Source organism: Mobula hypostoma, chromosome 15, assembly GCF_963921235.1.
Source record: "Mobula hypostoma chromosome 15, sMobHyp1.1, whole genome shotgun sequence".
Lineage (NCBI taxonomy): Eukaryota > Metazoa > Chordata > Chondrichthyes > Myliobatiformes > Myliobatidae > Mobula > Mobula hypostoma.
In genome coordinates this window covers 71,278,492-71,300,529 of record NC_086111.1, presented here as the reverse complement: position 1 = coordinate 71,300,529, position 22,038 = coordinate 71,278,492, and the positions used below count along the sequence as shown (strand labels likewise).

Sequence of the window (22,038 nt, the reverse complement as noted above, 5' to 3'; positions counted from 1 at the left end):
CAAAAACAATCATGGTCAAAGTCCATGATCAACTACGTCATACAACACGGCACATAATGAACATTAACCCTTAACCTATGACCTCTAGTTCTAGTCTTGCCCATGCATGACAGCTTGGTATGATAACTGCTCTGCATCCGACCGCAAGAAACTGCAGAGAGTTGCGGACGCAGCTGAAGACATCACAGGAACTGGCCTCCCCTCTATGGACTCTGTCTACATTTCTGAATGCATCAGTAAGGAAGCTGGCATAATCAAAGACTCCACCCGCCTCAGGCATTCTTTCTTCCCCACTGTCCCATCAGGCAGAAAGTACAAAAGCCTGAAAGCACGTATCACCAGGCTAAAGGACAGCTTCTATCCCACTGTTATCAGACTATTAAACGGGCCCCTATTATGATGAGGTGGACTCTTGAACTCTACCTCGTTATGACCTTGCATCTTATTGTCTACCTGCACTGCGCTTTTCTCTGTGATTGTAACACTTCATTCTGTTATTGTTTTACCTTCTGTAATGAATTGATATCTATGAACAAAGTTCATTGTAAATTTCTATGCTATATCATGCTTAGAGCAAACAGTTTATAAATAGCGTAAGTTGCATGTGATAGTGTTAAAAAACAGTGATTTTTCTGACTGACACTTGGCAAGAAATAGGCAGTAAGACAATTCAGAACTGTTTTGCTCACTGCGGTGTTAAGCATTCAGGCTTGGAGATGCCAGAAACAGCCAGGAGTGAAAATGAAATGATTTCACTCCTTCAGCAAGTTAGGAACCATGAAGAATTTCAAAGGCCAAAGTAAATTTATTATCAAAGTACATACAGTATATGTCACCATAAACAACCCTGAGATTTGTTTTGTTGCTGGCATACTCGGTAGTTCCAAAAACTGATAGAATCAATGAAAGACCACAACCAGCCGCCCATGTGCAAAAGACAGAAAACCTTGCAAATACAAAAGAAAAAAAAATAGTAAATAAATAAGCAGTAAATATCAGGAACATGAGATGAAGAGTCCTTGAAACTGAGTCCATAGGTTGTGAGAACAGTTCAGGGATGGGGCAAGTGAAGTTGAGTGAAGTTATCTCCACTGATTCAAGAGCCTGATGGTTGAGGAGTAATAACGCTTACTGAACCTGGTGGTGTGGGTCCTGAGGCTCCTGTACCTTTTCTCGTATGAACAGCATGCAAGACACAGGTGACGGTAATAAACCAATTTACCAAATTAAGTTTGTACCCTGTGCAAGTATGGTCAGGTACGGGTATAACTAAAAATTTGCTGCAGCTTCGGCACAGAGAATTTTCTTGTCATTTTCTGTTTGTTTTAATGAAATTGCATCTTTTTACATGGTGGATTATTATAATCTGGAATAAACATCCTGAAAGATTGAAGGAAAGAGTTTCAATCACAACGTTAAAAAAATAAGTCAGTGCACTGGGAAAGGAGCAGAGGGTTGAAAGCTGCAGAAAGTTGTAAACTCAGCCAGCTCCATCATGGACACTAGCCTCCCCAGCATTGAGGATATCTTCAAAAAGCGATGCTTCAGAAAGGATCCCCATCAGCCAGGGCATACCCTCTTCCCATTACTATGATCAGGGATGAGGTAAGGACCTGAAGACCCACATTGAAAGACTCAGGAACAGCTTCTTCTCCTCCGCCATTAGATTTCTGAATGGGCAATGAACGCTACCATACTATTTTGCTCTCTTTTTGCCTGACTTATTCAATTTAATTTTTATTTACATTTCTTATTGTAATTTATAATTTTTTATTATGTATTGCAATGTACTGCTGCCGCGAAACAACAAATTTCAGGACATACGTTAGTGATATTAAACCTGATTCTGACTCTGAGGCTTGGACTAATTGGATGGTTTGTTGAAAGAGATGTCAGATGCACAGTGCACTGTGTGCGTGGTGTTTCCCTCTGTTGTGTAATTCTCTTTCACTCTGGCGTTCTCTCACACCAGCGAACAGCTGCACTTCCTTTCTTTGTTAAAATTGGACCATCTGAAAAGCTAGTCATTAATGCCATCCGGGGTGGTAAAAATGAACAAAAGCGAGGGCTTAAAAATAGGTCTGCAGACATTTGACTTATACAGCTTGTGATTTATGATTCAGCGGACAATGTCAGCTTTTCCTTGGTCGTGCCTTTGACCCCTGATCCAAGGCTGTGTCGCTTAGCACTTGTTTGGCACTCTGTCTGACCTCAAATGAAGGAATGTCCATTTAAATAGCAGATTCTACACCTTCAGGACATTCAAGAACATTGTGCAACATTAGGACAAGGACTTTGAGGATGGGATTAGGCCATAAGACTACTGAACTCCCTGTTACTACCCAGGTCTCATCGCGTATGAAGCGCCAGTAGCATTATACTGTTTACTTTTTAACTTGTCATAAATGCAATTTATGCTAAATGTTATTCTTCTGGAATATATTTAATTATTTGTGGTAATAATACTTTGTGTTGTGTGTGAGTTATAAGTACCGTGTTGTGCACCTTGGTCTGGAGGAACATGGTTTTGTTTGGCGGCATGCATGTACTACATAAGGTGGAGCATCTTTTCCACTTTAAAAACTCTCCTGCACAGGTTTCCTGTAATCGTCAGACACGATGGACAACCACCAGACATGTGCATGGTTGAGTGACAATAAACTTGAACCTGAACAAGCATTGTACATTGGGAGATGCTGTCGAAGTAGCCTGGGCGAGTAAGTGTGGTGCAAGTGTAGACAGTGCTCTCTGCAGCCACTGTGCGCCAGTGGTGGGGGAAATGAATGTTTCGAGGGGCGGATGTGGTGCCGGGCAAGCAGGCTGCTTCATCCTGGATGGTGGTGTACTTTCTGAATGTTTTGGAGTTGCACGCATGTAGGGAAGAACTCTCCCGAGGAAGGTACCCGTGAGGAAAATCTCATCATTAGAACACGCACGGTAGGGAATGAGAAACTGGGAAAACGTCAGGTCTGTCCTATCCTGAAGACCTATCCTGGGCTCAACGTATTGATGCAATTATGACAAAGAAATGGCTGCGCCTATATTCCATTAGGAGTTTGAGGAGATTTTGTATGTCACCAAAGACTCTAGCAAATTTCTACAGATACATCGAGGAGGGCATTCTGACCAGTTGCATCACCACCTGGTATCACCCCCTTTAATATGACACACCAAATCATCGCTGATGCAGCCAATTGGTTTTAGAAGTCACATAGTTAGTTAAATGGAGATCACCTGTGTGCACTCAAGGTGTTTCAATTGATTGTCATAAAAATACACCTCTATCTGGAAGGTCCAACTGCTGGTGAGTCAGTATCCTGGCAAAACTACACCATGAAGACAAAAAAACACTCCAAGCAACTCCACAAAAAGGTTATTAATAAGTACACACAATTCAGGAGATGGATACAAGAACATTCCCAAGTCACTGAATATCCCTTGGAGTACAGTTAAGTCAATCATCAAGAAATGGAAAGAATATGGCACAGCTGTAAATCTGCCCTAGATTAGGCTGTCCTCAAAAACTGAGTGACTGTGCAAGAAGGGGACTAGTGAGGGAGGCCACCAAGAGACCTATGACAACTCAGGAGGAGTTACAAGCTTCAGTGGCTGAGATGGGAGAGACTGTGCATACAACTGTTGCCCAGGTGCTTTACCAGTCACAGCTTTATGGGAGAGTGGCAAAGAGAAAGAAAACTCACATGAAATCTTGGCAAGAATTTGCCAGAAGGCATTTGGCAGACTCTGAAGTCAGCTGGAAGAAGGTTCTATGGTTTGATGAAAGTAAACTTGAGCTTTTTGGCCATCAGACTAAATGCTACATTTAGCGTAAGCCAGATATTGCAAATCATCAAAAACACACCATCCCTACCATGAAGCATGGTGGTGGCTGCATCGTGCTGTGAGGATACTTCACTGCAGCAGGCCCTGGAAGGCTTGTGAAGGTAGAGGGTAAAATGAATGCAGCAAAATACAGGAAAATCCGGGAGGAAAACCTGATGCAGTCTGAGAGAACTGCAACTTGGGTGAAGATTTGTTTTCTAGCAAGTCAATAACCCCAAGCATAAAGCAAAAACTACACAGGAATGGCTTAAGAACAACATAGTTAATGTCCTGGAGTGGCCAAGTCAGAGTCCAGACCTCAATCCAATTGGGATGGACTTGAAAAGGGCTGTTCACTCACGATCCTCATGCATCTGACAGAGCTCGAGCTGTTTTGTAAAGAAGACTGGGGAAAAATTGTAGTGTCCAGATGTGCAAAGCTGATAGAGACCTATTCACACAGACTAGGCTGTAATTGCTCCCAAAGGTACATCTACTAAATAATGACTTGAAGGGGTTGAATATTTACACAAACAACTATTTTGTATTTTATATTTGTGATTAATTTAGATCACTTTGTAGAGATCTGTTTTCACTTTGACAAAAAAGAGTCTTTTTTTTTGTTGATCAGTGTAAAAAAGAAACAAATTAAATCCACTGTGATTCAATGTTGTAAAACAATAAAACATGAAAACTTTCAAGGGGGGGATGAATACTTTTTATAGGCACTGTACACATCAAAACATACATTCGGTGAAATGTGTCATTTGCGTTAACAACCAACAGATCTAAGGATGTGCTGGGGGCAGCCCACAAGTGTTACCACACATTCCAGGGCCTGCACTGCATGCCCACGATGTTCAGCAGAACGGTAGTGCAGTTGTTAGCACAATACTTTACGGTACCAGTGACCTGGGGACCTGGGTCAATTCCCACTGCTGCCTGTAAGGAGTTTCTACATTCTCCCTGTGACTGCATGGGTTTCCTCCAGGTGCTCTGGTTTCCTCCCAGTCCAAAGACGTACTGCTGTGTAGGGTAATTGGTATTGTAAGTTGTTCTGTGATTAGCCTTGGATTAATTTGGGGGATTGCTGGGCCACAATGTTGTGCCAACTTTTAACCTACTTCAAGATCAATTGAACTGTTCCAGCCATTACAGTCTGGCTTGGTGCAGCATCCTCGCACAATACAGTGGATTCTGGTTAATTGGGACGCATTGGGATCAGTACATTTTGGTCAATTTAAGTGGCTGTCGCAATTAGCCAAAGTGTCATGAAAATAGTTAGAAAGGCATAAAAAAGACAAACTACCATTTAACTGAATAACAAATTATGTGTTTAAATGAAACATGGAATAAATTAGAATACCACCAAAGAGCATAATACATAGGAGCAGATTTAGACTATTCGACCCATCGAGTCTGCTTTGCTGTTCCATCATGGCTGATTTATTATCCCACTCAATCCCATTCTTCTGCCTTCTTCCCGTAACCTTTGACACCCTTACTAATCAAGAAATTGTACTTTTTGATGGTTGGATTGTACTTTACTCCAGTGACGTTCAGAGATTTTCTATTAATATTGCCCCTCAATTATTCCTGGGAAGGTGTTATTCATTGGTCATATGACTGATATTAAGATGACTGAAGGCAATAGAATAGTTAATGTGGAACAGTTGAGTGAACTCAAACCACAGCTGAAGGTGCCACTATGTGCCTAGAGGGAGCCTGCTTGCTTTTTTTCCCCCGTTTCTGCTGAGCTGTCGAGGCAGAACTGTAGATCTGCTCTGGGGCGAGGCATCTGACCTTTATCTATGCTCCACGTCACCCTCGAGATTAGAAACAATCCTATAATTTCTGTTTCTGTTTAAGTGACAGCTTGGAGCTTTGCGGCTATTTTAATGTCAGAGAAATGTATACAATATACATCTTGAAATTCTTTTTCTTTGCAAACATCCATGAAAACAGAGGAGTGTCCCAAAGAATGAAAGACAGTTAAACGTTAGAACCCCAAAGCCCTCCCAGTTCCCCCCTCCCACACACAAGCAGCAGCAAGGCAACGACCCCCCCCCATCCTCCCCCCCACCAGCATTCCCCACCGAGCAGTCAAGCGTGCAGCAAAGCATCAATAAAGATACAGACTTGCAGTACCCCAAAGACCACTCATTCACCCAGTAATTCTACATACCACAGGCTCTCTCTCTCTCTCTCTCTCTCTCTCGCTCTCCCTAATGAGGGAAAAAGAGGTGTCCCCGTTTCACAACAAAAGAGAGACATAACAAACAACTTGCTGATTAATGATGTTAAAAGTCTGTTGCGTTGCTTTTACCAAGCTCTGCGTCCAGAGAGTTGGTCCCATACAGGCTCAGGTCTCTGGACACACAGCCCACGGCAGCTAACCCGCTGCTTCCGATGTTCTGTGTTCTCCGGCGTGCCTCAACCTTGAATCAGCCCACCTCCAGAGCCATGAAGATCCAGCACCCAGAAGGTGGCTAGTCTTCCAGACCGCATTCTTGGGATATCAAAAGGCGGCCGGTCATGAGGCCCTGAGAGTGGGCCCCGTTCCCACAAAGAACCAAAGTCAGAGTGTAACGCCAGGTCAGGGTCTTCAAAAGAATCTTGAAAAGGAAAAAAAGAAAAATCAAAGATAGAAATAGAGTTGTTTCTGAAGATGCAAGCAGAGGAGTTGCCGTTTAGTGCCATCATCACTTCGCTCGCAGATTAGTGCCTTTTGCAGAATCAGAATCAGAATCAGGTTTAATATCACTGGCGTGTGTTGTGAAATTGTTGACTTTGTGACAGCAGTAGAATTTAATACATGATAATAGGAAAAAAGGGAATTAGAGAGTGTGTGCGTATATATATAATAATTGAAATAAATAAGTACAGTAGTGCAAAAGTAGAACTAATAGAAGTAGTGAGGTAGTGTTCATGGGTTCAATGTCCATTCAGAAATCGGAAGGCAGAGGGGAAGAAGCTGTTCCTGAATCATTGAGTGTGTGCCTTCAGGCTTCTGTACCTCCTTCTTGACAATAGCAATGAGAATAAGGCATGACCTGGGTGATGGGGATCCTTAATGATGGACGCTGGCTTTTTGAGGCATGACTCCTTGAAGATGTCCTGGATATCATGGAGACTAGTGCTTATGATGAAGCTGACAAATTTTACAACTCTCTGCAGCATTCTTCGATCCTGTACAGTAGCACCCCTATACCAGATGGTGATGCAGTCAGTTAGAATGCTCACCGCAGTACAACTGTGGAAATTTGTGAGTGTTTTTGATGACAAAACTCCTCAAACTCCTAATGAAATGCAGCCACTGTCGTGCCTTCTTTGTAACTGCATCAATATGTTGGGTCCAGGTTAGATCCTCAGAGATGTTGACAGCCAGGAAACTGAAATTGCTCACTGAATGCTGTTTTTACCATTTATTTTTTTAAATCTAAGTGGAGGAACTCTGTGACTTTTGAATGATTTTGATAAGGACACTTTCCAGAAGCATTGCTTTACATCATTGTGTTTTTATGAAATCATGAAGAAATAGAACTTTGGCCCAATGTGTCCATGTTGGCCAAAATGCCCACTGTTTCCTCATGTTTGGTCCATACGGAGAAGCGATGTGGAAGGTTGTAACATCAGAACAGTGAATTGCTGGTCTTCTCCTCTAGTTGTTGCAGAAGTGACCTCTGTCTTCCTCGATGGAGTCTGTTTGAGATACCAGAGTGCGGGGTTATGGACAGTAGTTTTTGATGGGTTCTAGATCATGGTCTCTTTGGGGGCTTTTGCTGTTGAAGTTGGGGTTGAGGGGGAGGGTCTGCTTCTGCTACTGCTTGTGTTTCAGAGGGGTGAGGGGAGGCTTTGGGGTTCTGATGTTTCTATCATTCATTCCATGGGTTTTCTTGTTTTGTGGATGTCTATGAAGAGTAAGAATTTCAGGTTGTATACTGTATTTATTCTCTTGATATTAAATTGAAGCATTTGATATCACTCTAAACATGGATTCTCAACCTTATTTATGCCATGGACCAATACCATTAGGCAAAGGGTCTGTGGACCCCATGTTGGGAATCCATGCATAGTAGTGTGATCACCTGAGTGTGTGTGATGTTCTGTTAAGGGGGTTATTCCCTTAATGTATACTTTATATACTTTATACTTTATTGTCGCCAAACAATTTGTAGAATGCCTGTGTGTGCCTTTGTTTAACATGGAGAGGCTGATGCATGGGCAGCCACCACACAGCCCTTGACAAATCGGTGTCAGTGTCCAGTGCAGTGGAATGTAAGATGACTGAGGACCCTTCACTGCCCTTGTAATGTGCTGCCATCTTCCACCAGCTCCACCGTTGAGGACTTGGTTGGGGCACTCTTTGTCTGGAACCTCACCGCCATGGGTGACCCTACCAAGAGCTAAGCTCCAGACAGCATCGCTCTTGGGTTCTCAGGAACTCACAAACCTCTCCACCACGACGAGGTGATGATCCTCGGCGAAGGTTTCCTATCTGTGCCCCTGTCCAAGTGTCTTTTAAATGTTGTATCTGCCTCAGGCAGCTCATTCCATGTACTCAACACCCTGTGTGTGATGACGTTGTCCCTTAGAGGACAGGCGGACTGAGCGGGGACTTCTTCCCTTTGGAATGAAGGAGAATAAGAGGTGACTTGATAGAGGTGTAGTAGTTGAGTAGATGCATAAATTAAGTGAACAACCAGAGACATTTTCCCAGGGAGGAAATGGTTAATATGAAGAGACATAATTTTAAGGTGATTGGAGGAAATTATAGGGAATGTGCAGACGTAGGTGTGTGGAACCCACTGCCACAGGAGGTGGTAAAGGCAGAACTTTAGAGACATTTAAGAGACTCTTAGATACATGGATGACAGAAAAATGGAGGGCTATGTGGGAGGGAAGAGTTAGATTGATCTTGGAGTAGGTTAAAAGGTCAACGTAGCATCAGCTTTGTGAGGCATTGCCATTTAAAGATGTCCCCGATGGTGGGGAGGCTTGTACCAGTGATGGAGCTGGCTGAGTTTACTCTGCTGTACAGTGGCCCATTTGTACTTGTAGGCCTGCATTGGAATGTATTTCCAGTCCACCTACCCTGCTCTGTCTCTTATGTCACTATGGTCATTATAAATTGTTATTTTGGCATTTCCCAATCAATTGTGGTTGCCTCGACAGCACATATGCTAAAATTGGAACGATACAGTGAAGGATACAACATTGCTGCTGCGCAGGGATGATACGCAAGTTCGTGAAGGGTTCCATAATTTGTACAGATTGGTAACAACATCTCCTCCACAATCACCATCAGCACAGGTGCACCACAGGGCTGCTCTACTCTATTCACTTTGTACTTACAACTGTGTTCCTAAGTAGAGCTCCAATGCCATATCTAAGTGTGCTGTTGTTGGCCGAATCAAAGGTGGGGATGAATCGGCGTACAGGAGGGAGACTGAAAATCTGGCTGAGTGGTGCCACACCAACAACCTCTCACTCGACATCAGCAAAACCACAGAGCTGATTATTGACTACCGGAGGAAGAAGTGGGAGGTCCATAAGTCAGTCCTCATTAGGGGATCGGAGATGAAGAGGATCAGTAACTTTAAATTCCTTGATGTTTAAGTATCATAGTTTCTGTTCTAGGACCATCACAGAGAAGGCACAGCAGTGCTCTACTTTCTTAGAAGTTTATATAGATTCGCCATGTTACCAGAAACTTTGACTAACTGCTACAGATACACAGTGGGGAGTATTCTGACTACTTATGTCACGGCCTGGTATGGAAACACGAATGTCCAGGAACGGAAAAGGGTGGACATAGCCCAGTCCATCCCAGGCAACACCCTCCCCAGAACTACATTTACAGGGAGTGCCACAAGAAAGCAACATTCATCATTGAAGACTCCCACCACCCTGTAGCTCTTGCCCTCTTTCCATTACTATCATCGGGCAGGAAGTAAAGAAGGGCCCCCACAACTCTAGGCACAGGAACAGTTATTACCCTCCAAGCTCAGACTCTTGAACCGGTGTGAATAACTTCATTCGCCACAACTCTGAACTGATTCCACAGCCTACAGACTTTCAAGGACTCTTTACAACTCATGTTCTCAATATTATCTTTTATTTGCATGGTTTGTCTCTTTTGCACATTGGTTGTTTGACATTCTTTGTCTGTTTATGTATAAGATTTTTGTATAATCTATTGTATTTTCCCCCCTGTAAATGCCTGCAAGAAAACGAGTCTCAAAATGAGTAATATATATTTACTTTGATAGTAAAGTTACTTTGAACTTTGAGATGATATCTTCGTGTTTCTCAGCGAATGGCACGCTGTCCCGCCCATCACAGATTTGTCACTTCCTTCTACCCTGTTCAACTTCACAGTGCCTTACTTTAGGTAGAATAATAATGTTATGAAGATGTTTTCCACCGCATTCTTTCTCTTTTTTCTACCTTCTGGAGGAAGATGCATGAACTCGAAGGCTCAGTTCTGCTTATCTTGAATGATGTTGGATCTTGGGGCCAGATTGTAATGACCTGTTCTTCCAAGTCAGCTGAGGAATGTCACTGTAAGGTGTTTTTCACTTGAATTGTTGTGTGTGTCAACAAAACCAATGGACCGTGAAGCCTAAAGGATAAACACAGGCAGTTCTGCAGATAGTGGAAATCCAGAGTAACACAAACAGAATACTGGAGGAACTCAGCAGGTCAGGCAGCATCTATGGAGAGGAGTAAGGAATTGATGCTTCAGGCCGAGACTGGAAAGGAAGTGGTACAAAGTCAGAATAAGAAGTTGAGGGAAGGAGAAGGAGTCCAAGTTGGCTGGTGATTGGTGAGGTGAAGGTCGGTGGGTGAGAGGTGGGGGGGTGGTGATGAATGAAAAGCTGGAAGGTGATTGGTGGAAAAGGTAAAGAGCTAAAGAAGAAGGAATCTGATAGGAGAGGAGAGTGGACCATTGGGAGAAAGGGAAGGAAGAGGGGCACCAGAGGGAGGTGATAGGCAGGCGAAGAGAAAGAAAGGGTAAGAGGGGAGCCTGAGTGGAAAATGGAAAATGATAGGGCAGGTGAAGTTGAGTGAAGTTATCTCCTTTGGATCAAGAGCCTGATGATAGAGGGGTAGTAACTGTTCCTCAGCCTGGTGGTGTGTGTCCTGAGGCTCCTGTAAGATGAACAAAATAATAAAAAACACAATAAGTATAGATACATAAGATGGATTATATTCATTGATTGTAGTCTATACAGTGACACTATGTACAGGAGTGTCTGTACATAAGGTGACTCTGACAGAAAGTGACAAAGTAGTGGTAGTTGGGGGTGTGGAGTGGTAGGTGGAAGTGTTGATCAGCCTTACTACTTGGAGAAAGTAACTTTTTGAGTCTGGTGGTCCTGCTAAGGATGCTGATGGGAGTGGGATTAACAGTCCATGAATAGGGTGGGTGGTATCCTTCATGATATTGCTGGTCTTTTCTTGGCACCTTTCTATTAAACAGTATGTTGCTCTTCATCTCAGTGTGATTCATTGAGGTCAGTGACAAATGCAGAAAGTAAGACATCAGCAAGCACATAGACATCTCATGGAGAGCCCTAGGGATAAAAGGTTTTGTTATTAAAAAGTAGAAAAGTCTAACTGCTATGCTACCATGCCACACCGATTTAAAAATAATTTGTTCATTGCTTGTGTAGAAGTACGTAAGGGGACGGCACGGTAGTCTACTGGTTAGTGTAACACTATTACCCTAGGTCCAGTTCCCACCACTGCCTGTAAGGAGTGAGCCCATTCTCCTCATGACCGTGTAGCTTTCCTCCTGGTGCTCCTACATTTCAGTCACGTACAGGGTAGGACGTTAATTGTTCAGATGGGTGTAACTGGGCAGCCTGGACTTGCTGGGCTGGACGGGCCTGTTATGCTCTGTAAAATCTTGCATCAGCAAAGCTAGTTGCAGTAAAAATGCCAGACAAACAGAAGATTAGACAAGCAGGGCAAACAGTTTTGGTTCAAGGTCCCTGCCCCCCCCCCCCAAACCAAAACCTCATTCCCTTCTGTCCCCCCACCCCCATGCGGCTCTTGGAGTAATGCCTTGGTATCATCTACCTAAACAGAATGGGTCTTCGTTTAAACCAGCAACTCTGGCAATGCAGCACATTCTCAGTTGTAGAATGGATGATGCATTAAGCCTCCATATTAGGACTTAAACACGAGACCTGAAAGCTGGGGAAGCTACTAAATGAACCTTGTTGGCCCTTGCTGAGGACGCTAGATGCGGGTTTCATTCTTTAGCCAGAGGGTGGTGAAGGCTGTGGAATTCATTGCCACAGATGGCTGTGGATTTACAGCTGAGGGTGATAGGTTCTTGATTAGTCAGGGTGTCAAAGGTCACGGGGAGAAGCCAGGAGAGTGAAGTTGTGAGGAATAATAAACCAACCATGATGGAATTGAGCAGACTCGATGGGCAGAATGGTTTACTTTTGCTCCTTTGTTCTTATGGTGGTATGACATCTGATAACAGGCCAGAAGATACAGTATGTTCAAAGGTAATGCTAACTAAAACTTGATTAATATTTTGGTTTTTTCCCCTTTTCCATCTTCTTAAATGAAAATAGAAAATGCCCAATATGTAGGGAGAGAGAAAGTAATGTTTCAAGTGCTGACCCAATATCAAAATTTAATCCTTTTTAGTTTTTCTTCGCTGCTGATTGATTTTATTTCAGGCTTCCAGTATCTTCAGTATTTTAGTTTATGACTCCTTGTCTCCACCTCCTGTAAATATGGCCCCATGATCCCCCCCACCCCCGTGTGTTTCCTTTGGGTGCTCCAGTTTCCTCCCACATTCCCCTTAGAATAGAGATGAGGAGGAATTTCTTTAGCCAGAGGGTGATGAATCTGTGGAATTCATTGCCGTAGAGGACTGTGGAGGTCAGGTCGTTGACTATATTTAAAATGGAGGTTGATAGGTTCTCAATTAGTAAGGACGTAAAAGGTAGGAGAATGGGGTTGACACGGGCTGAGTGGCCTAATTCTGCTCCAAGGTCTTATGGTCTTACAGTTAGGGTTAGTAAGTTGGGAGCAAGCTACGTTAGTGCCAGAAGCACAGCAACATTTCCGGGCTGTTCCCAGAAGAATCATCGGACTGTTGCTGATGATATCTTGGCCAGAAATTAGAGTACCAGGCTTTAGATGTTTCAGAAAGGATGTAGGGGAGAAGGAAGAAAAAGAAAATAGTAAAGTTGTTTGCACTGTTAGTGATAAACAGAGAGTAAGAGGTGGAAAATTTCTTAAATGCATTTATTTTAACGCTAGGAGTATTATAAGAAAGGTGGATGAGCTTACAACATGGATTGATACCTGGAATTATAATGTTGTAGCTATTAGTGAAACATGGTTGCAGGAGGGGTGTGATTGGCAACTAAATATTCCTGGATTTCATTGCTTCAGGTGTGATAGAATCGGAGGGACAAGAGGGGGAGGTGTTGCATTGCTTGTCAGAGAAAATATAACAACAGTGCTCTGGCAGGATAGATTAGAGGGCTTGTCTGGGGAGGCTATTTGGGTGGAATTGAGGAATGGGAAAGGTGTAGTAACACTTATGGGGGTGTATTATAGACCACCTAATGGGGAGCGAGAAGCGGAAGAGCAAATTTGTAAGGAGATAGCAGATATTTGAAGTAAGCACAAGGTTGTGATTGAGGGAGATTTTAATTTTCCACACATAGACTGGGAAGCCCATACTGTAAAAGGGCTGGATGGTTTGGAGTTTGTAAAATGTATGCAAGATAGTTTTTTGCAGCAATACATAGAGGTACCAACTAGAGAAGGGGCAGTGTTGGATCTCCTGTTAGGGAATGAGATAGGTCAGGTGACGGAGGTATGTGTTGGGGAGCACTTCGGGTCCAGTGATCACAATGCCATTAGTTTCAATATAATTATGTAGAAGGATAGGTCTGGACCCAGGGTTGAGATTTTTGATTGGAGAAAGGCTAACTTCGGGGAGATGCGCAAGGATTTAGAAGGAGTGGATTGGGACAATTTGTTTAATGGGAAGGGTGTAATAGAGAAATGGAGGTCATCTAAAGGTGAAATTTTGAGGGTACAGAATCTTTATGTTCCTGTTAGGTTGAAAGGAAAGGTTAAAAGTTTGAGAGAGCCATGGTTTTCAAGGGATATTGGAAACTTGGTTTGGAAAAAGAGAGATATCTACAATAAATATAGGCAGGATGGAGTAAATGAGGTGCTCGAGGAATATGAAGAATGTAAAAAGAATCTTAAGAAAGAAATTAGAAAAGCTAAAAGAAGATACGAGGTTGCTTTGGCAAGTAAAGTGAAAATAAATCCGAAGGGTTTCTACAGTTATATTAATAGCAAAAGGACAGTGAGGGATAAAATTGGTCCCTTAGAGAATCAGAGTGGACAGCTATGTGTGGAACCAAAAGAGGTGGGGGAGATTTTGAACAATTTCTTTTCTTCGGTATTCACTAAGGAGAAGGATATTGAATTGTCTAAGGTAAGGGAAACAAGTAGGAAAGTTATGGAAACTATGATGATTAAAGAAGAGGAAGTACTGGCACTTTTAAGGAATACAAAAGTGGATAAGTCTCCGGGTCCTGACAGGATACTCCCTAGGACCTTGAGGGAAGTTAGTGTAGAAATAGCAGGGGCTCTGATAGAAATATTTCAAATGTCATTAGAAATGGGGATTGTGCCGGAGGATTGGAGTATTGCTCATGTTGTTCCATTGTTAAAAAGGGTTCTAAGAGTAAACCTGGCAATTATCGAGTTTGATGTTAGTGGCGGATAAATTGATAGGAAGTATTCTTAGAGATGGTATATATAATTATCTGGATAGACAGGGTCTGATTAGGAACAGTCAACATCGATTTGTGCATGGAAGGTCATGTTTGACAAATCTTATTGAATTTTTTGAAGAGGTTACTAGGAAAGTTGACGAGAGTAAAGCGGTGGATGTTGTCCATATGGACTTCAGTAAGGCCTTTGACAAGGTTCCACACGGAAGGTTAGTTAGGAAGGTTCAATCGTTAGGTATTAATATTGAAGTAGTAAAATGGATTCAGCAGTGGCTGGATGGGAGATGCCAGAGAGTAGTGGTGGATAACTGTTTGTCAGATTGGAGACCGGTGACTAGTGGTGCGCCTCAGGGATCTGTACTGGGTCCAATGTTGTTTGTCATATACATTAATGATCTGGATGATGGGGTGGTAAATTGGATTTGTAAGTATGCAGATGATACTAAGATAGGCAGCATTGTGGATAATGAAGTAGGTTTTCAAAGCTTGCAGAGAGATTTAGGCCAGTTAGAAGAATGGGCTGCAAGATGGCAGATGGAGTTTAATGCTGATAAATGTGAGGTGCTACATTTTGGTAGGACTAATCAAAATAGGACATACGTGGTAAATGGTAGGGCATTGAAGAATGCAGTAGAACAGAGGGATCTAGGAATAATGGTGCATAGTTCCCTGAAGGTGAAATCTCATGTGGATAGGGTGGTGAAGAAAGCTTTTGATATGCTGGCCTTTATAAATCAGAGCATAGAGTATAGGAGTTGGGATGTAATGTTAAAATTGTACAAGGCATTGGTAAGGCCAAATTTAAAGTATTGTGTACAGTTCTGGTCACTGAATTATAGGAAAGATGTCAACAAAATAGAGAGAGTACAGAGAAAATTTACTAGAATGTTACCTGGATTTCAGCACCTAATTTACAGAGAAAGGTTGAACAAGTTGGGTCTTTATTCTTTGGAGCGTAGAAGGTTGAGGGGGGACTCAATAGAGGTATTTAAAATTATGATGGGGCTAGATAGAGTTGACGTGGATAGGCTTTTTCCATTGAGAGTAAGGGAGATTCAAACAAGAGGACATGAGTTGAGAGTTAGGGGGCAAAAGTTTAGGGGTAACATGAGGGGGAACTTCTTTACTCAGAGAGTGGTAGCTGTGTGGAACGAGCTTTCAACAGAAGTGGTAGAGGCAGGTTCGATATTGTCATTTAAAGTAAAATTGGATAGCTATATGGACAGGAAAGGAATGGAGGGTTATGGGCTGAGTGCAGGTCGGTGGGACAAGGTGAGAGTAAGAGTTCGGCACGGACTAGAAGGGCCGAGATGGCCTGTTTCTGTGCTGTAATTGTTATTTGGTTATATGGCTATATATGACAGGGAGGGAGGCAAATGAGGTGGGGACGTGACACTACTGATCAGAGTTAGCGTCACGGCTACAGAAAAGGAGGAAGTCGTGGAGGGATTGTCTACTGAGTCTCTGTGGGTGGAACTGAGGAACAGGAAGGGGTTAATAACGCTACTGGGTGTCTTTTTATAGACCATCCAATAGTAACAGGGACATTGAGGAGCAGATAGGGAGACAGATTCTGGAAAGTTGTAATAATAATAATAGGGTTGTCGTGGTGGGAGATTTTAATTTCACAAATATTGATTGGCATCTCCCTAGAACAAGAGGGTTAGATGGGGTGGAGTTTGTTAGGTGTGTTCAGGAAGGTTTCTTGACACAATATGTAGATAAGCCTACAAGAGGAGAGGCTGTACTTGATCTGGTATTGGGAAATGAACCTGGTCAGGTGTCAGGTCTCTCTGTGTGAGAGCATTTTGGAGATAGTGATCAGAATTCTATCTCCTTTATCATAGCATTGGAGAGGGATAGGAACAGACAAGTTAGAAAAGCTTTTAATTGGAGTAAGGGGAGATATGAGGCTATCAGGCAGGAACTTGGAAGCATAAATTGGGAACAGATGTTCTCAGGGATATGTACTGCAGAAATGTGGCAAATGTTCAGGGGATATTTGCATGGAGTTCTGCATAGGTATGTTCCAATGAGACAGGGAAAGGATGGTAGGGTACAGGAACCGTGGTGTACAAAGGCTGTTGAAAATCTAGTCAAGAAGAAAAGAAAAGCTTATGAAAGGTTCAAAAAACTAGGTAATGATAGAGATCTAGAAGATTATAAGGCTAGCAGGAAGGAGCTTAAGAATGAAATTAGGAGAGCCAGAAGGGGCCATAAGAAGGCCTTAGCAGACAGGAGTAAGGAAAACCCCAAGGCATTCTACAAGTATATAAAGAGCAAGAGGATAAGACATGAGAGAATAGGACCTATCAAGTGTGACAGTAAAAAAGTGTGTATGGAACCGGAGGAGATAGCAGAGGTACTTTATGAATATTTTGCTTCAGTATTCACTACCGAAAAGGATCTTGGTGATTGTAGGGATGACTTACAGCAGACTGAAAAGCTTGAGCATATAGATATTAAGAAAGAGGATGTGCTGGAGCTTTTGGAGAGCATCAGGTTGGATAAGTCACTGGGACGGACGAGATGTACCCCAGGCTACTGTGGGAGGTGAGGGAGTAGATTGCTGAGCCTCTGGCGATTATCTTTGCATCATCAATGGGGATGGGAGAGGTTCTGGGAGATTGGAGGGTTGCAGATATTGTTCCCTTATTCAAGAAAGGGAGTAGAAATAGCCCAGGAAATTATAGACCAGTGAGTCTTACTTCAGTGGTTGGTGTATTGAAGGAAAAGATTCTGAGAGCAGGATTTATGAACATTTGGAGAGGCATAATATGATTAGGAATAGTCAGCTTTGTCAAAGGCAGGTTGTGCTTTATGAGCCTGATTGAATTTTTCGAGGATGTGACTAAACACATTGATGATGGAAGAGCAGTAGATGTAGTGTAGATGGATTTCAGCAAGGCATTTGATAAGGTACCACATGCCAGGCTTATTGAGAAAGTAAGGAGGCATGGGATCCAAGGGGACGTTGTTTTGTGGATCCAGAATTGGCTTGCCCACAGAAGGCAAAGAGTGGTTGTAGATGGATCATATTCTGCATAGAGGTCGGTGACCAGTGGTGTGCCTAAGTGATCTGTTCTGGGATCCCTTCTCTTCGTGATTTTTATAAATGTCCTGGATGAAGAAGTCGAAGGATGGGTTATTAAATTTGCTGATGACACAAAGGTTGGGGGTGTTGTGGATAGTGTGGAGGGCTGTCAGACATTAATAGGATGCAAAACTAGGCTGAGAAGTGGCAGATGGAGTTCAACCCAGGTAAGTATGAAGTGGTTCATTTTGGTAGGTCAAATATGATCGCAGAATATAATATTAATGGTAAGATTCTTGGCAGTGTGGAGGACGAGAAGGATCTTGGGGTCTGAGTCCATAGGACACTCAAAGCTGCTGCACAGGTTGACTCTGTGGTTAAGAAGGCATATGGTGTATTGGCCTCCATCAACCGTGGGATTGAGTTTAGGAGCTGGGAGGTAATGTTGCAACTATATAGGACCCTGGTCAAACCCTGGCTTACCGAGCTCAGTTCTGGTCGCCTCACTAGGGGACGGATGTGGAGACCATAGAAAGAGTGCAGAGGTGATTTACAAGGTTGTTGCCTGGATTGGGGAGCGTGCCTTGTGAGAATAGGTTGAGTGAACTCAGCCTTTTCTCCCTGGAACGGCGTAGGATGAGAGGTGACCTGATAGAGGTGTATAAGATGATGAAAGGCATTGATTGTGTGGATAGCCAGAGGCTTTTTCCCAGGGCTGAAATGGCTAACATGAGAGGGCACAGTTTTAAGGTGCTTGAAAGTAGGTACAGAGGAGATGTCAGGGCTAAGTTTTTTATGCAGAGTGGTGAGTGCGTGGAATGGGCTGCCGGCGACGGTGGTGCAGGCGGATACGATAGGGTCTTTTAAGAGACTCCTGGATAGGTACACGGAGCTCAGAAAAATAGAGGGCTATAGGTAACCCTAGGTAATTTCTGAAGTGATTACATGTTTGGCACAGCATTCTGGGCCGAAGGGCCTGTATTGTGCTGTAGGTTTTCTGTGTTCTAAATGTCAATTGTTTATTCCCCTTCATAGACACTCCCTGACCTGCTGAGTTCCTCCACTATCTTGTGTGTGTTGCTCATGATTTCCAGCAACTGCAGGATCTTTTATGTTTGCGGAGATCACTGAGTGCAGGGTTTCTACTCTTCAAACCCGAGTGACCAATAAGTGCAGGAATCTGCCCTTCTGCTCCTTGTAGATCATAATAGACGGTGCACTCAGTGGCCTATTTACTGAGTACTTCCCATTCCTAATCAAGTGGCCAAAGAGTGTATGTTCAAAAGTTTATTTTGTTATCAAAGTATATTTGCAGAGTATAATTCTGAGATTTGTTTTCTCCAGATAGCCACAAAATACAGGAAAACCATGCAAGTCATTGAAGCCCCCCCCACATGAAAAAGAAACAAAATTCGCAACCCCCCCCCAAGTCTCTCCCTCACACAAAAACTGACAGATCACCCACCAGGACACAGCAGCTAAAACATTGAACCCCAGCTCCTCCCACACAAAAAAAGTGACAATAACATCAAACACCCAAAAAAAGTAACGTATCGCCCACCCGCCAATTGACAGCAAGAAAGAAAACACAGAAAACTGAAAAGACCAATAATAAACTACAGTCCACACCGATAATCACATAGGTCTCAGAATTTCGAAAATGTCCTCCGTCAGCATCGAGGCAAGTAACAGCTCGAACTCAGTCCTTCTGTGGGACCTCATCCACTGTGACGGGGGCTCGCCACCTCTGGCAGGACGCGGCCTGCTTGGGGAGCGCTCCCCAGCCCGACGCAGCCTCTGCATTCACCTCGATGTTTCACTGTTCCTTGATGCTTTGATCGGTGAGAAGTGGAGTCAGTTATGGTCCTGTGCCTTGTCTCTGGTCTCCTGTTTGGGATAGAATTTTCTTGGGGACAGCAGAGTACTGATGATACTGGCAGTAGTATGTCCTGTGCTCTCTACTGCTGTAGCACATCCACTTCAAGGTTTGACATCTCGTGCATTCAGAGATGCTCTTCTAGGCACACGTAGTTATTTGAGTTGCAGTTGCCTTCTTGCCATCTTGAACCAGTCTGGCCATTCTCCTTTGACCTGTCTCATTAATAAGGCCTTTTCACCCACAGAACTACCACTCACTGGATTTTTTTTTTTGTTTTTCTTTGCATCACTTTTTGTAAACTCAAGGAAATTGTTGGAGATCATCAGTTTCTGATATACTGAAACCACCCCATCTGACGCCAACAATCACTCCATGGTCAAAATCTCTTAGATCATATTTCTTTCCCATTCTGATGTTTGATCTGAATAACAACTGAACCTCTTGACCATGTTTGCATGCTTTTTATGCATCGATTTGCTGTCACATGATTGGCTGAGTGGATATTTGCACTTAGGAATAGGTGTATCTAATAAATTGGCCATTGAGTGTATTTCCATTGTGAGAATCTACCCTTCTGCTCCCTGGAGATTACAGTATATTTCTTTATAAGGGGTGTATCAATATTCAGTGGGATTTGCAGAATTCTCAGAATCAGAATTAACTCAAAATAACATATGATAAGATAAGATAAAACTTAATTTATCCTGAAGGAAATTATTGCTGCAAGGTTGCTCAGTCAAAAATATATACTTTAAAATGCAAGATGTAAGCACTGAGGTAAAAATACATAATACAAAATACTGAGGCAGTGGACATGGATTCATTGTCCATTCAGAAATCTGTTGATGAAAGTGAAGAAGCTGTTCCTAAAATGTTGAGTGTGTATGTTCATGCTCCTGTACCTCCTCCTTGGTGGTAGCAACAAGAAAAGAGCATGTCCTAGGTGATGGGGGTCTTTAATGACAGATGCCACCTTTTTGAGGCATAGTTTATTGATGATGTTTCTCTGTACTTGATGGAAAGAATGGAAGTTGATGTTTAAAGAGGTATTTTGTTTCTTTGGACAGGATTACACTGAAATGACATCCCCCTCATCTGCGGTTTACGGTAACTCCACAACCGCTGTGCATAAAAATTCAACAGTGTCCATGGGCACCTCCTCAACAGCTTCAGTGCCTTGGCTAACCTCCACAGCACCCACTGGCACGGCAGCCAACGTCACCCAGCCACACCAGTGCCTCGTAGTGCTCTTTGAAGATATTGGTGAATCAAGGTATGTTTATTTTTCGTTGCCTCTTTCTCTTTGCGGCTGACTAAGTGAGTATTGGGTGAAGGTTGAAGTTGTGTGGGTCTAACTAAATTCAAGGTTCAATATTGTTTAATGTTATTTCCAGTACACAAGTGTAAAAAAGGTGAAATAATTGTTACTCTGGATCCGGATCACTGGCACCAGCCTTCTAAGGACATATATACAGAAAGGGCAGTAACGTTGTGAGGGATCCCACCCATTCTGCTCATGACTGTTTCTCCCACTTGCATCAGGGAGGAGGCTACGTAGCATCCACGCCAGGATCACCAGACACAAAAACAGTTACTTTCCCCAGGCAGTGAGGCTGATCAACACCTCCACCCACTAACTCCACCACTACTTTATTATTTTCCATCAGACACCTTATGAAAAGCCTAGAGTCACTTTATGGACATACAATAAATCTATGTATGTAAGCTATCTTATGTATTTATATTTATTGATTTTTAAATAATTATTATTGTGTTCTTTAACTTATTATGTTTTTTTCAGATCTAGAGTAACAATGATTTTGATCTCGTTTACATTTGTGTACAGGAAGTGAAATGAAACAATCTTGAATCTTGAACGTACATCGAAATTTACGGTGAAGTGTGATGTTTGTGTCAACGAACAGCACAGTCCAATAATTGTGCTGGGTGCAGCCCACAAGTGTTGCCATACTTCTGGCATTAGCATAGTGTGCTCACAACTTACTGACCCTATCCCATACAACTTTGGAAAGTTTGGAAAGTATTTAAGCTACCTATGTACAATATTTATATTCAATGCGTTTTTAATGACTGTGTTCTTTATCTTTTGTGGGTTTTTTTTGTGCTGCCTCAGATCAGGATTAACTATTATTTTGTTCCCCTTTACACTTATGTACAGGAAATGACATTAAACAATCTGTATCCTGATGTTGCACAAAAATGGATATAATAAGATAAAGAACATAATTATAAAAATGGAATAAATATATGAAAATAGCTTATATACATGGATTGATGATATGTTTATAAAGTGATGTTAGAGACAGGAGTGTCTCTACATAAGGTGACTAATAAGAGACGATAAGCACTGGTGGTAACGGATGTGGAGGGGTGGGTTAGATAACAGAGAGAAAATGGACACAGTTGACCAAGTGGTCTCCTGTGCTACATCCAAGAATATTGATTCCATAAGACCACAAGACATGGGAGCAGAATTTGGCTATTCA

General features: G+C 42.6%; 1 protein-coding gene and 1 non-coding gene across 2 annotated transcripts in view; both read left to right on the top strand.

The window, feature by feature from the left end:
• Nucleotides 1-22,038, top strand: part of tpra1 (transmembrane protein, adipocyte asscociated 1) — a 61,884-nt gene that overhangs the window by 6,409 nt on the left and 33,437 nt on the right. Inside the window, exon 2 of the mRNA XM_063068233.1 lies at nt 20,599-20,804. Coding sequence (XP_062924303.1) covers nt 20,611-20,804 — 194 coding nt within the window. The 5' untranslated portion in view covers nt 20,599-20,610. The remainder of the gene's footprint in view (nt 1-20,598; nt 20,805-22,038) is intronic.
• Nucleotides 8,982-9,090, top strand: LOC134357180 (U6 spliceosomal RNA). Its single transcript, XR_010020537.1, has one exon. It is a non-coding gene; the product is annotated as a U6 spliceosomal RNA (small nuclear RNA).